This window comes from Notolepis coatsorum (assembly GCF_963971535.1).
Source record: "Notolepis coatsorum genome assembly, chromosome: 11".
NCBI lineage: Eukaryota > Metazoa > Chordata > Actinopteri > Aulopiformes > Paralepididae > Notolepis > Notolepis coatsorum.
In genome coordinates, this window is record NC_140175.1 from 105,311,784 (window position 1) to 105,325,408 (window position 13,625).

The 13,625-nt window shown below is 42.9% G+C and overlaps 1 protein-coding gene across 1 annotated transcript in view; it reads right to left on the minus strand.

The window, feature by feature from the left end:
• tbc1d13 (TBC1 domain family, member 13) overlaps positions 1 to 13,625 on the minus strand; it is an 86,357-nt gene that overhangs the window by 13,185 nt on the left and 59,547 nt on the right. The window contains exons 7-9 of the mRNA XM_084325162.1: positions 8,942 to 9,101; positions 4,365 to 4,575; positions 1,189 to 1,352 (exon numbers count right to left, since the gene is read on the minus strand). Coding sequence (XP_084181288.1) covers positions 1,189 to 1,352; positions 4,365 to 4,575; positions 8,942 to 9,101 — 535 coding nt within the window. The remainder of the gene's footprint in view (positions 1 to 1,188; positions 1,353 to 4,364; positions 4,576 to 8,941; positions 9,102 to 13,625) is intronic.

The following is a 13,625-nucleotide window of genomic DNA, read 5'->3' on the forward strand; positions in this document are numbered from 1 at the left end:
GGGAAAGCTGGCGGGGTGGGTCCGGGTTGTTGTAAACAGCGACTCCTACAGTTCGGTCGGGGCGCCTGCTCAGCGCGGATAGGATCTAAGGGGGGTAGTGTGATCCTTCCACACGTTACACCCTCTCAGTGAGAGTCCGCACTGCCAGGTGAAAAGAAGCGGTTGATTGGCTAGACGTGTGTCGGAGAAAGCACGTGATAGCCTCCACTCTCCCAGACCGACTGTGGGGGATAAGTGCGCAGCGACCAGGAAGGGGATTGGGAATTGGCATAACGACTAACATTGGGATGGGAGAAAATCGGAGGAAAAAGGAGGGGGAAAAAGATCAATAAAAAAAAAATAATAATAATAACATATAGATATTAGTTTAAACATGTATTGTGTGTTAAACTCTGAAACTGTAAGAGACATCTTCTCTGTGAGCAGGGCCTGTGGGGTAGATAAGGCAAACCAGGCACAGGGCTCAAGGTCGACATTCTTGAGATGGCACCGACTTTCAAGTGATGGGGGCAGAGCGAGAATAAGAGAGAGAGCGTCCCTTTTGTTTAGAGAGACGGCGGTGCCAGGGGGGCGAAGAGAGTTAGAGAAGCATCGCGAGAGAAGGGGAGACTTTAAGACCTTAAGCAGGTAGTGTTCCGGTAGGAGAGTCAGACAAGCGTCGACAGCGAGACAGCAGAGAGAGGCTGGAGGGCGGGGGAGGGAGAAACCACGAGGACAGAGCTAGCTACAGGCTTCGGCTAACCGATAGGCCCGCAACCACCGAGCGGGTATCGAGAGATTAATCTATCAATCTAGGTTCATTAGACCATCAAAGACTTTACATTTTGTACGAGATGCTATGTTTATGGAAATAAACATCCGCTGATAAAGAGACCACGTTTCCAGTTGATTATTTTGCCCGGATGCATTACGGGGACAGTGTTAAGATAACCATCAACAAACAACAAACAAACAAACAAACACAACGCAGAGACTTCACGCAACGGCAGATGACGGGTTGATAAAGGCTGATTACGACGTAATCTAACAGGCAATACTTATTATAGCCTCCTGTACTTAATTTACCATTTCCTCTGAGCTTTATAATAGTGCTAGCTAATAATAACAGTGAAATGTTATTAAACCTGAAGCCTCAACTTCAAAGGGCACTTCTCTCTAGGGCACTTCTCTCTAGGGCACTTCTCTTACCAGTTTGAGATAGAGCTCCATGTCTTTGTCTTTGATCATGGAGAAGACGCTCTCCATCTTGTAGGTGATGCCACACTGAGAGTCATCCAGGCTCTTGATGAAGTTGTCCCTGTTCTCCGACATCAAGTTGGTGAAACAAAAGAATGTGTCCGCCTCAGCGTGCTCTAAAAGAAATCAAATCATAGGAACATCAACATTTGTGGTGCTCTGTGTGTCCTTTTATGACCCACACAGTTTAGAACCTGACAGTCTTTCTTCCTGTTTGATACCCACACAGTTTAAAACCTGACAGTCTTTCTTCCTGTTTGATACCCACACAGTTTAGAACCTGACGGTATTTCTTCCTGTTTGATACCCACACAGTTTAGAACCTGACAGGCTTTCTTCCTGTTTGATACCCACACAGTTTAGAACCTGACAGTCTTTCTTCCTGTTTGATACCCACACAGTTTAGAACCTGACAGTCTTTCTTCCTGTTTGATACTGACACAGTTTAGAACCTGACAGGCTTTCTTCCTGTTTGATACCCACACAGTTTAAAACCTGACAGTCTTTCTTCCTGTTTGATACCCACACCGTTTAGAACCTGACGGCCTTTCTTCCTGTTTGATACCCACACCGTTTAGAACCTGACTGTCTTTCTTCCTGTTTGATACCCACACAGTTTAAAACCAGACAGTCTTTCTTCCTGTTTGATACCCACACAGTTTAGAACCTGACGGTCTTTCTTCCTGTTTGATACCCACACAGTTTAGAACCTGACTGTCTTTCTTCCTGTTTGATACCCACACAGTTTAGAACCTGACAGTCTTTCTTCCTGTTTGATACTGACACAGTTTAGAACCTGACAGTCTTTCTTCCTGTTTGATACCCACACAGTTTAGAACCTGACAGTCTTTCTTCCTGTTTGATACCCACACAGTTTAGAACCTGACGGTCTTTCTTCCTGTTTGATACTGACACAGTTTAGAACCTGACAGTCTTTCTTCCTGTTTGATACCCACACAGTTTAGAACCTGACAGTCTTTCTTCCTGTTTGATACCCACACAGTTTAGAACCTGACAGGCTTTCTTCCTGTTTGATACCCACACAGTTTAGAACCTGACAGGCTTTCTTCCTGTTTGATACCCACACCGTTTAGAACCTGATGGTATTTCTTCCTGTTTGATACCCACACAGTTTAGAACCTGACGGTCATTCTTCCTGTTTGATACCCACACAGTTTAAAACCTGACAGTCTTTCTTCCTGTTTGATACCCACACAGTTTATAACCTGAAGGTCTTTCTTCCTGTTTGATACCCACACAGTTTAGAACCTGACAGCCTTTCTTCCTGTTTGATACCCACACAGTTTAAAACCTGACGGTCTTTCTTCCTGTTTGATACCCACACAGTTTAGAACCTGACGGTATTTCTTCCTGTTTGATACCCACACAGTTTAGAACCTGACAGTCTTTCTTCCTGTTTGATACCCACACAGTTTAGAACCTGACGGTATTTCTTCCTGTTTGATACCCACACAGTTTAGAACCTGACAGGCTTTCTTCCTGTTTGATACCCACACAGTTTAGAAACTGACAGTCTTTCTTCCTGTTTGATACCCACACAGTTTAGAACCTGACAGTCTTTCTTCCTGTTTGATACTGACACAGTTTAGAACCTGACAGTCTTTCTTCCTGTTTGATACCCACACCGTTTAGAACCTGACAGCCTTTCTTCCTGTTTGATACCCACACCGTTTAGAACCTGACAGTCTTTCTTCCTGTTTGATACCCACACAGTTTAAAACCAGACAGTCTTTCTTCCTGTTTGATACCCACACAGTTTAGAACCTGACGGTCTTTCTTCCTGTTTGATACCCACACAGTTTAGAACCTGACTGTCTTTTCTTCCTGTTTGATACCCACACAGTTTAGAACCTGACAGTCTTTCTTCCTGTTTGATACTGACACAGTTTAGAACCTGACAGTCTTTCTTCCTGTTTGATACTGACACAGTTTAGAACCTGACAGTCTTTCTTCCTGTTTGATACCCACACAGTTTAGAACCTGACAGTCTTTCTTCCTGTTTGATACCCACACAGTTTAGAACCTGACGGTCTTTCTTCCTGTTTGATACTGACACAGTTTAGAACCTGACAGTCTTTCTTCCTGTTTGATACCCACACAGTTTAGAACCTGACAGTCTTTCTTCCTGTTTGATACCCACACAGTTTAGAACCTGACAGGCTTTCTTCCTGTTTGATACCCACACAGTTTAGAACCTGACAGGCTTTCTTCCTGTTTGATACCCACACCGTTTAGAACCTGATGGTATTTCTTCCTGTTTGATACCCACACAGTTTAGAACCTGACGGTCTTTCTTCCTGTTTGATACCCACACAGTTTAAAACCTGACAGTCTTTCTTCCTGTTTGATACCCACACAGTTTATAACCTGAAGGTCTTTCTTCCTGTTTGATACCCACACAGTTTAGAACCTGACAGCCTTTCTTCCTGTTTGATACCCACACAGTTTAAAACCTGACGGTCTTTCTTCCTGTTTGATACCCACACAGTTTAGAACCTGACGGTATTTCTTCCTGTTTGATACCCACACAGTTTAGAACCTGACTGTCTTTCTTCCTGTTTGATACCCACACAGTTTAAAACCTGACGGTCTTTCTTCCTGTTTGATACCCACACAGTTTAGAACCTGACTGTCTTTCTTCCTGTTTGATACCCACACAGTTTAGAACCTGACAGTCTTTCTTCCTGTTTGATACCCACACAGTTTAGAACCTGACAGTATTTCTTGCTGTTTGATACCCACACAGTTTAAAATCTGACAGTCTTTCTTGCTGTTTGATACCCACACAGTTTAGAACCTGACAGTCTTTCTTGCTGTTTGATACCCACACAGTTTAGAACCCGACAGTCTTTCTTCCCATCTTCCCGACTGTCAAAGTATCCTTGAGCAAAACACTGAACACCCAACCCCTGTGTGTGTGTGAGTGTGAATGAATAAGTGCTTTGGATAAAGGTGCTATATAAATGCAGCTAATTATATAGTTTCACTCAGGAGGAAAACGTGGGTGGAAAGGTATATAGAGGGCGCCGTTTCTCCATGGATAGGAGACTGGAACTTTAAAGCACTCTGGTATACAAAAAGAAATTCAGTTAATTCTTTTCACCAACCGTTCCACGGGTCATTTGGGTCTGTGGCGAAGGTGTAGTAGATTGGCCCAACGATCTCATTCATGCCCTGCACATAGGCAATGCCAGGGTTGAGCTTGGCGTAGATGAACAGGATACGCTCCACGACCTCCCAGTGAGCTTCACATCCGCTGGGCAGCACCTCATACTCGTTGGACGGATATAAATTCAGAGACTTTCCAGGGGAGCTGACCTGGCAGAAAAAAAGAGAAGGTAACAGTTATAAATACAGAGAAGGTAACAGTTATAAATACAGAGAAGGTAACAGTTATAAATACAGAGAAGGCAACAGTTATAAATACAGAGAAAGTAACAGTTATAAATACAGAGAAGGTAACAGTTATAAATACAGAGAAGGTAACGGTTATAAATACAGAGAAGGTAACAGTTATAAATACAGAGAAGGTAACAGTTATAAATACAGAGAAGGTAACAGTTGTACAAAGAAGGTAACAGTTGTAAATACAGAGAAGGTAACAGTTATAAATACAGAGAAGGTAACAGTTATAAATACAGAGAAGGTAACAGTTATAAATAGAGAAGGTAACAGTTATAAATAGAGAAGGTAACAGTTATAAATACAGAGAAGGTAACAGTTATAAATACAGAGAAGATAACAGTTATAAATAGAGAGAAGGTAACAGTTATAAATACAGAGAAGGTAACAGTTGTACAGAGAAGGTAACAGTTATAAATACAGAGAAGGTAACAGTTATAAATACAGAGAAGGTAACAGTTATAAATACAGAGAAGGTAACAGTTATAAATACAGAGAAGGTAACAGTTATAAATACAGAGAAGGTAACAGTTATAAATAGAGAAGGTAACAGTTATAAATACAGAGAAGGTAACAGTTATAAATACAGAGAAGGTAACAGTTATAAATACAGAGAAGGTAACAGTTATAAATACAGAGAAGGTAACAGTTATAAATACAGAGAAGGTAACAGTTATAAATACAGAGAAGGTAACAGTTATAAATACAGAGAAGGTAACAGTTATAAATACAGAGAAGGTAACAGTTATAAATACAGAGAAGGTAACAGTTATAAATACAGAGAAGGTAACAGTTATAAATACAGAGAAGGTAACAGTTATAAATAGAGAGAAGGTAACAGTTATAAATACAGAGAAGGTAACAGTTGTACAGAGAAGGTAACAGTTATAAATACAGAGAAGGTAACAGTTATAAATACAGAGAAGGTAACAGTTATAAATACAGAGAAGGTAACAGTTATAAATACAGAGAAGGTAACAGTTATAAATACAGAGAAGGTAACAGTTGTAAACAATGTAATTAACCCCTTCCTTCCCTCATTTTGATATATCACAATCCCATAAATTTAAGGTTATTTTGTATTGCACATTTTATAATGCACTGTCCTGTGTAGGTTGCGACCACATTCCGATCCTATTTGTTAAGTAGGCGTATTGAATGTTTTTTTTTTTTTTTTTATCTTTTCAGTTTCCACTTGGGAGATTCTGAAGCGCCTATTTGAGGGCAGCAGGGTTGTAGTCTCATAGATTGAAGCGTGAGTTCTCAAATCTGTGATCATATCCAAGAAAGGTTTGTTACACCAGGGGACAAACCCATCAATGACTGGGTCATGGCTGGACTCACAATGACTGAATCATCTACACATTTCAATATGGTCTTGTTCTCGTGCTTACTTTGGCACATGTTTGTGCACAGAATATAAAGAAAATGCGAGAGGACAACAACTAACCCTAACCCTAGGGTAAACCTGTAGAATATAAAGTAAATTAATATAAATGTTACGGGTGTATCATGTAGAACAGGGATGGGCAACTGGCGGCCCGCGGGCCGCATGCGGCCCTCACCGATGTTCCATGCGGCCCCAGGCCAATATTTAAAAAAAAATTATAATATTTTTGTATTTTTTTGTATTGTATTCGACTAAGAAGAGTTGGCAGTCAACTATGGCGCCTTTCGATCGATTAGTCGACTAATAGGGGTCAGCCCTAGTGTGCACATATTCAACGCTGTTGAAAGTGCCGTGCAGCAATATGGGGTTTTGATAAACTGTCGGCTGTTGTTACCGATGGATTCGGCGGGCTTCTAAGGCAGAGTGGCGTTGAGTGTCCAATGCTGCACTGCATTATACATCAGGTAAGTTCGCTAACATAATTTCCATCTATTGTGCGTCACTATAATGACCAATGCGAGTCGAGTGTAGTCAAATTATATGCGAGAGTCGTTAAATCGTTTTTCTTTTTTTTTATCTGATATAAGAGCCAAGAAGCTTGAATACAGCCATGTTATGGATTTGGTTACCAAGGTTACCAATCTAATTCGTGGAGGCAACAGGTCACTAAACCATAGAAAGTTTGTCTCCTTTTTGGAAGAGATGGACACTGATTATGGCGACTTGCAGCTACACACAGAAATCCGATGGCTGAGCCGTCGGAAAGTACAGGAGCGACATTGAAACACTGCAAATGCAATTCAATGATCGGTTTGAAGATTTCAACGGCATGCAGTCACGGATAGCGCTGTTTGCCGGCCCCCTCACCGCTACGGTGTCAGAGCAGCCCCCACCGTTGCAGCTTGAACTGTGCGAGCTACAGTCAGATCCTTTTTTTCAAACAAAGAGAAATGAGAGGGGAATTTCGTTTTGGAAACTGCTACCTGAGCCCCGCTTCCCACTCCTCAGGGACTTTGCCCTCTCTATGGCCAGTATGTTTGGGAGCACATACATATGTGAGAGCAATTTCTCAAACATGAAGCACATCAAGTCAAAGGAGAGAAACAGGCTGTCGGATGAAACATTATTTCATCTGATACAGATTGCATGCACAAACATTGAAGTTGACATTCCTGCTATTGTGCGCCAAATGGAGAGACCACAAGTGTCTCATTAAAGACAGGGGGGGGGAGGAGATGATGAAGAGGTGTAGAGGGGGGGAAGGAGATGATGAAGAGGTGTAGAGAGGGGGGGGAGAGATGATGAAGAGGTGTAGAGAGGGGGGGGGGGGGATGATGGAGAGGTGTAGAGAGGGGACCATTATTATTATTATAACCATTATTGACCCACTGTGGGGCGAGGGTGAATGTCATGCCAGTTTGATAAAGGGTCAATGGGAGGCATGTAGTATTGCACTTTACTTTACTTGCACTTTACTTGTTTACTTTTGTAGTGTTCAGATAACACTAATAACACAAACACAAAGCAGCATTCCTGCTGCATTTCACTACAACAGTAAATCAAAAGTGCAATAATAAATGATTTTGTTAAAGGGCGGCTAGGTGGTGTAGTGGTCTAAGGCACTCGCCACCAGTGTGGAGACGCTAGGATTCGCGTGTTCGAATCCAGCTCTCCACATTGTTTTTCAGTTTGGCTGGTCGTCCGCAGTAATACACATTGGCCGTATTACGGGGAGGGAAAAACTGAAGGGTGGGGATCGAACGTTGTGAACAAGCGACTCCTACAAGTCGGTTGGTGCGCCTGCGCAGTAGAATCAGGAAGTGTCGGGGGCAGCGTGAGCCTCCCACGCGTTACTCCTCGACACTGATAGATCGAGCTGCGCAGGTGAAAAGATGCGACTGCTGTTACCTCAAGTACCGGAGGGGACTTGTGCTATGTATGACTTAGTCCTCACTGCAGCCGGCTTGTGGGAGGCAAGAAACAGCGTTCGTGACAGGGGAGGGTTGAATTGGATGATACGAAATTGGGATGGGAGAAAATATAGAAAATGGGAGAAAAAGTGGATCAAAAAAAATAAATGATTTTGTTAAATGTATAAACTTGTATCCTGCTACTAAACAAAACATTCCTGAGTGCTTCATATCCATAACATGCATTTCAGTGTTATAATGTTTTGTTTAGTAGCAGGATAAAAGTTTATACATTTAACAAAATAATTTATTATTGCACTTTTGATTTACTGTTGTAATGAAATGCAGCAGGAATGCTGCTTTGTGTTTGTTGAGCAGTGGGCTTTAAGTTCATACATTTATTTTATTAGAAGCCTTAATTATAATTTATCATTTTTGTATATATTTGGGGTTACAGCAATACTTTTAAATTCAGCTGTTTATAAATTCATAAAGTTGAAATTGCATTACTAAATGCATTTGAAATGGAATAAAAACAAAGTTACAACAAATTATAATTGTTTATATACCTTATTTATCACATCTGTGACTATTATGGGCTATTTGAGTGATGGGGTACTACTGGCGGGACTGCCGATAAACAATGCGGCCCCCCAGATTGATTGTGGACATTTTGTGGCCCTCACCATATACAAAGTTGCCCACCCCTGATGTAGAATCTATTGTCTCTCTCATTGAACATCTGTAACATAATGGTTTTCATCATGTAGAATCTATCGACTCTCTCATTGAACATCTGTAACGTAATGGCTTTCATCATGTAGAATCTATTGTCCCTCTCATTGAACATCTGTAACATAATGGTTTTCATCATGTAGAATCTATTGTCTCTCTCATTGAACATCTGTAACACCGTCGGCCAATACCAATATGGTTATTGATATACTGCGTCTCCCTACTGGAAAATAATAAAAACACTCACATTGGTGACACCGCTGCGGGTGCGGAGGACCGTCTGGGCCTTCAGGGTGGTCTGCTCCACGCGACGACGCAGGGTCTCGTAGTCGTTCTGCGGGTCCAGGATCAGCTGGCAGGGGTAGTCTGTGGGGCGCTGGAAGAAGGCCATGTCTGGATACAAACGCCTGAGGACAGCCAGACACACATGTTGGTCCTACTTGCAATCATGAGTTATTTTCATCAGGGAATGACTGCAGCAACATTGTGCCGACACCACACTAGACCGCTAACTCCTATAGACTAGACTGTTAACTCCTGTAGACTAGACCGCTAACTCCTGTAGACTATACCGCTAACTCCTGTAGACTAGACCACTAACTCCTGTAGACTAGACCGCTAACTCCTGTAGACTAGACCACTAACTCCTGTAGACTAGACCGCTAACTCCTGTAGACTAGACCGCTAACTCCTGTAGACTAGACCACAAACTCCTATAGACTAGACTGTTAACTCCTGTAGACTAGACCACTAACTCCTGTAGACTAGACCGCTAACTCCTATAGACTAGACTGTTAACTCCTGTAGACTAGACCGCTAACTCCTGTAGACTAGACCGCTAACTCCTGTAGACTAACTCCTGTAGACTAGACCACTAACTCCTATAGACTAGACTGTTAACTCCTGTAGACTAGACTGTTAACTCCTGTAGACTAGACCGCTAACTCCTATAGACTAGACTGTTAACTCCTGTAGACTAGACCGCTAACTCCTGTAGACTAGACCACTAACTCCTGTAGACTAGACTGCTAACTCCTGTAGACTAGACCGCTAACTCCTGTAGACTAGACCACTAACTCCTGTAGACTAGACCACTAACTCCTGTAGACTAGACCACTAACTCCTGTAGACTAGACTGTTAACTCCTGTAGACTAGACCACTAACTCCTGTAGACTAGACCGCTAACTCCTGTAGACTAGACCGCTAACTCCTGTAGACTAGACCGCTAACTCCTGTAGACTAGACCAGGGGTTCCCAAACTTTTCAGGCCAGGGCCCAGAAAATAAGGCGTCAGAGAGCCGCGGCCCAATGCACATCGTCGGGCTTTTTATTTTATTGTTTTTGCCAGGCGACCGATTTTTTAAGCCAAATATCACTTCAATCCTATTAAGTTAGTTCAAGTTAGTTATTCATTTATATGTGCTATTTATGAGAGGGCTAACTTGTTGCAAAATAATAATGATAATAATAATAGCCTCATTAAAATACTATTGTTGCTTCGGTTGTTTTCAGCGTTTTATGTGCATAATCTGTTATTTAGTTTGAAATGTTCGTTGAAATAAGTCGATTTTTCGTTTTTGTTTATTTATTAAGTTAATATAAAACCATATAGTCACATTTTAGAATACAATAGAATAGAATTTTAGAATACAACTAGAAACACTGTTCTGGCCTGCTTCTAAGTTCAGTGGCCTGACAAAAAATAAGAATAAAAAAAATAAAAAATAAAAATAAAATAAATTTAATTTTTTTATTTTTTTTTAAATCATCTCGTGGCCCACCCGTGGCTGCTTGCGGCCCACTTTTGGGTCGCGACCCCGACTTTGGGAACCACTGGACTAGACCACTAACTCCTGTAGACTAGACTGCTAACTCCTGTAGACTAGACCACTAACTCCTGTAGACTAGACCGCTAACTCCTGTAGACTAGACCGCTAACTCCTGTAGACTAGACCGCTAACTCCTGTAGACTAGACCACTAACTCCTGTAGACTAGACCACTAACTCCTGTAGACTAGACCGCTAACTCCTGTAGACTAGACCGCTAACTCCTGTAGACTAGACCACTAACTCCTGTAGACTAGACCGCTAACTCCTGTAGACTAGACCGCTAACTCCTGTAGACTAGACCGCTAACTCCTGTAGACTAGACCGCTAACTCCTGTAGACTAGACCGCTAACTCCTGTAGACTAGACCGCTAACTCCTGTAGACTAGACCGCTAACTCCTGTAGACTAGACCGCTAACTCCTGTAGACTAGACCGCTAACTCCTGTAGACTAGACCGCTAACTCCTGTAGACTAGACTGTTAACTCCTGTAGACTAGACCACTAACTCCTGTAGACTAGACCGCTAACTCCTGTAGACTAGACTGCTAACTCCTGTAGACTAGACCGCTAACTCCTGTAGACCAGACCGCTAACTCCTGTAGACTAGACCACTAACTCCTGTAGACTAGACCGCTAACTCCTGTAGACTAGACCGCTAACTCCTGTAGACTAGACCGCTAACTCCTGTAGACTAGACCGCTAACTCCTGTAGACTAGACCGCTAACTCCTGTAGACTAGACCGCTAACTCCTGTAGACTAGACAGCTAACTCCTGTAGACTAGACCACTAACTCCTGTAGACTAGACCAGTAACTCCTGTAGACTAGACCACTAACTCCTGTAGACTAACTCCTGTAGACTAGACCACTAACTCCTGTAGACTAGACCACTAACTCCTGTAGACTAGACCGCTAACTCCTGTAGACTAGACCACTAACTCCTGTAGACTAACTCCTGTAGACTAGACCACTAACTCCTGTAGACTAGACCACTAACTCCTGTAGACTAGACCACTAACTCCTGTAGACTAGACTGCTAACTCCTGTAGACTAGACCACTAACTCCTGTAGACTAGACCGCTAACTCCTGTAGACTAGACCGCTAACTCCTGTAGACTAGACTGCTAACTCCTGTAGACTAGACCGCTAACTCCTGTAGACTAGACTGCTAACTCCTGTAGACTAGACCACTAACTCCTGTAGACTAGACCACTAACTCCTGTAGACTAGACCACTAACTCCTGTAGACTAACTCCTGTAGACTAGACCACTAACTCCTGTAGACTAGACCACTAACTCCTGTAGACTAGACCACTAACTCCTGTAGACTAGACCGCTAACTCCTGTAGACTAGACCACTAACTCCTGTAGACTAGACCGCTAACTCCTGTAGACTAGACCGCTAACTCCTGTAGACTAACTCCTGTAGACTAGACCACTAACTCCTGTAGACTAGACCACTAACTCCTGTAGACTAGACCGCTAACTCCTGTAGACTAGACCGCTAACTCCTGTAGACTAGACAGCTAACTCCTGTAGACTAGACCACTAACTCCTGTAGACTAGACTGCTAACTCCTGTAGACTAGACTGCTAACTCCTGTAGACTAGACCACTAACTCATGTAGACTAACTTGTGTATACTAGACCACTAACTCCTGTAGACTAGACTGCTAACTCCTGTAGACTAGACTGCTAACTCCTGTAGACTAGACCAGTAACTCCTGTAGACTAGACTGCTAACTCCTGTAGACTAGACCACTAACTCCTGTAGACTAACTCCTGTAGACTAGACCACTAACTCCTGTAGACTAAACCACTAACTCCTGTAGACTAGACCGCTAACTCCTGTAGACTAGACCACTAACTCCTGTAGACTAGACCGCTAACTCCTGTAGACTAGACCACTAACTCCTGTAGACTAAACCACTAACTCCTGTAGACTAGACCACTAACTCCTGTAGACTAGACCACTAACTCCTGTAGACTAGACCACTAACTCCTGTAGACTAGACCGCTAACTCCTGTAGACTAAACCACTAACTCCTGTAGACTAGACCACTAACTCCTGTAGACTAGACCACTAACTCCTGTAGACTAGACCACTAACTCCTGTAGACTAGACCGCTAACTCCTGTAGACTAGACCGCTAACTCCTGTAGACTAGACCGCTAACTCCTGTAGACTAGACCGCTAACTCCTGTAGACTAGACCGCTAACTCCTGTAGACTAGACCACTAACTCCTGTAGACTAACTCCTGTAGACTAGACTGCTAACTCCTGTAGACTAGACCACTAACTCCTGTAGACTAGACCGCTAACTCCTGTAGACAAGACCACTAACTCCTGTAGACTAGACCACTAACTCCTGTAGACTAGACCACTAACTCCTGTAGACTAACTCCTGTAGACTAGACTGCTAACTCCTGTAGACTAGACCACTAACTCCTGTAGACTAAACCGCTAACTCCTGTAGACTAACTCCTGTAGACTAGACTGCTAACTCCTGTAGACTAGACCGCTAACTCCTGTAGACTAGACCACTAACTCCTGTAGACTAACTCCTGTAGACTAGACTGCTAACTCCTGTAGACTAGACCACTAACTCCTGTAGACTAAACCGCTAACTCCTGTAGACGAACTCCTGTAGACTAGACTGCTAACTCCTGTAGACTAGACCACTAACTCCTGTAGACTAAACCGCTAACTCCTGTAGACTAGACTGCTAACTCCTGTAGACTAGACCGCTAACTCCTGTAGACCAGACCGCTAACTCCTGTAGACTAGACCGCTAACTCCTGTAGACTAGACCGCTAACTCCTGTAGACTAGACAGCTAACTCCTGTAGACTAGACCGCTAACTCCTGTAGACTAGACTGCTAACTCCTGTAGACTAGACCGCTAACTCCTGTAGACTAGACCGCTAACTCCTGTAGACTAACTCCTGTAGACTAGACCACTAACTCCTGTAGACTAGACCACTAACTCCTGTAGACTAGACCACTAACTCCTGTAGACTAGACTGCTAACTCCTGTAGACTAGACCGCTAACTCCTGTAGACTAGACTGCTAACTCCTGTAGACTAGACCACAGACTAGACCG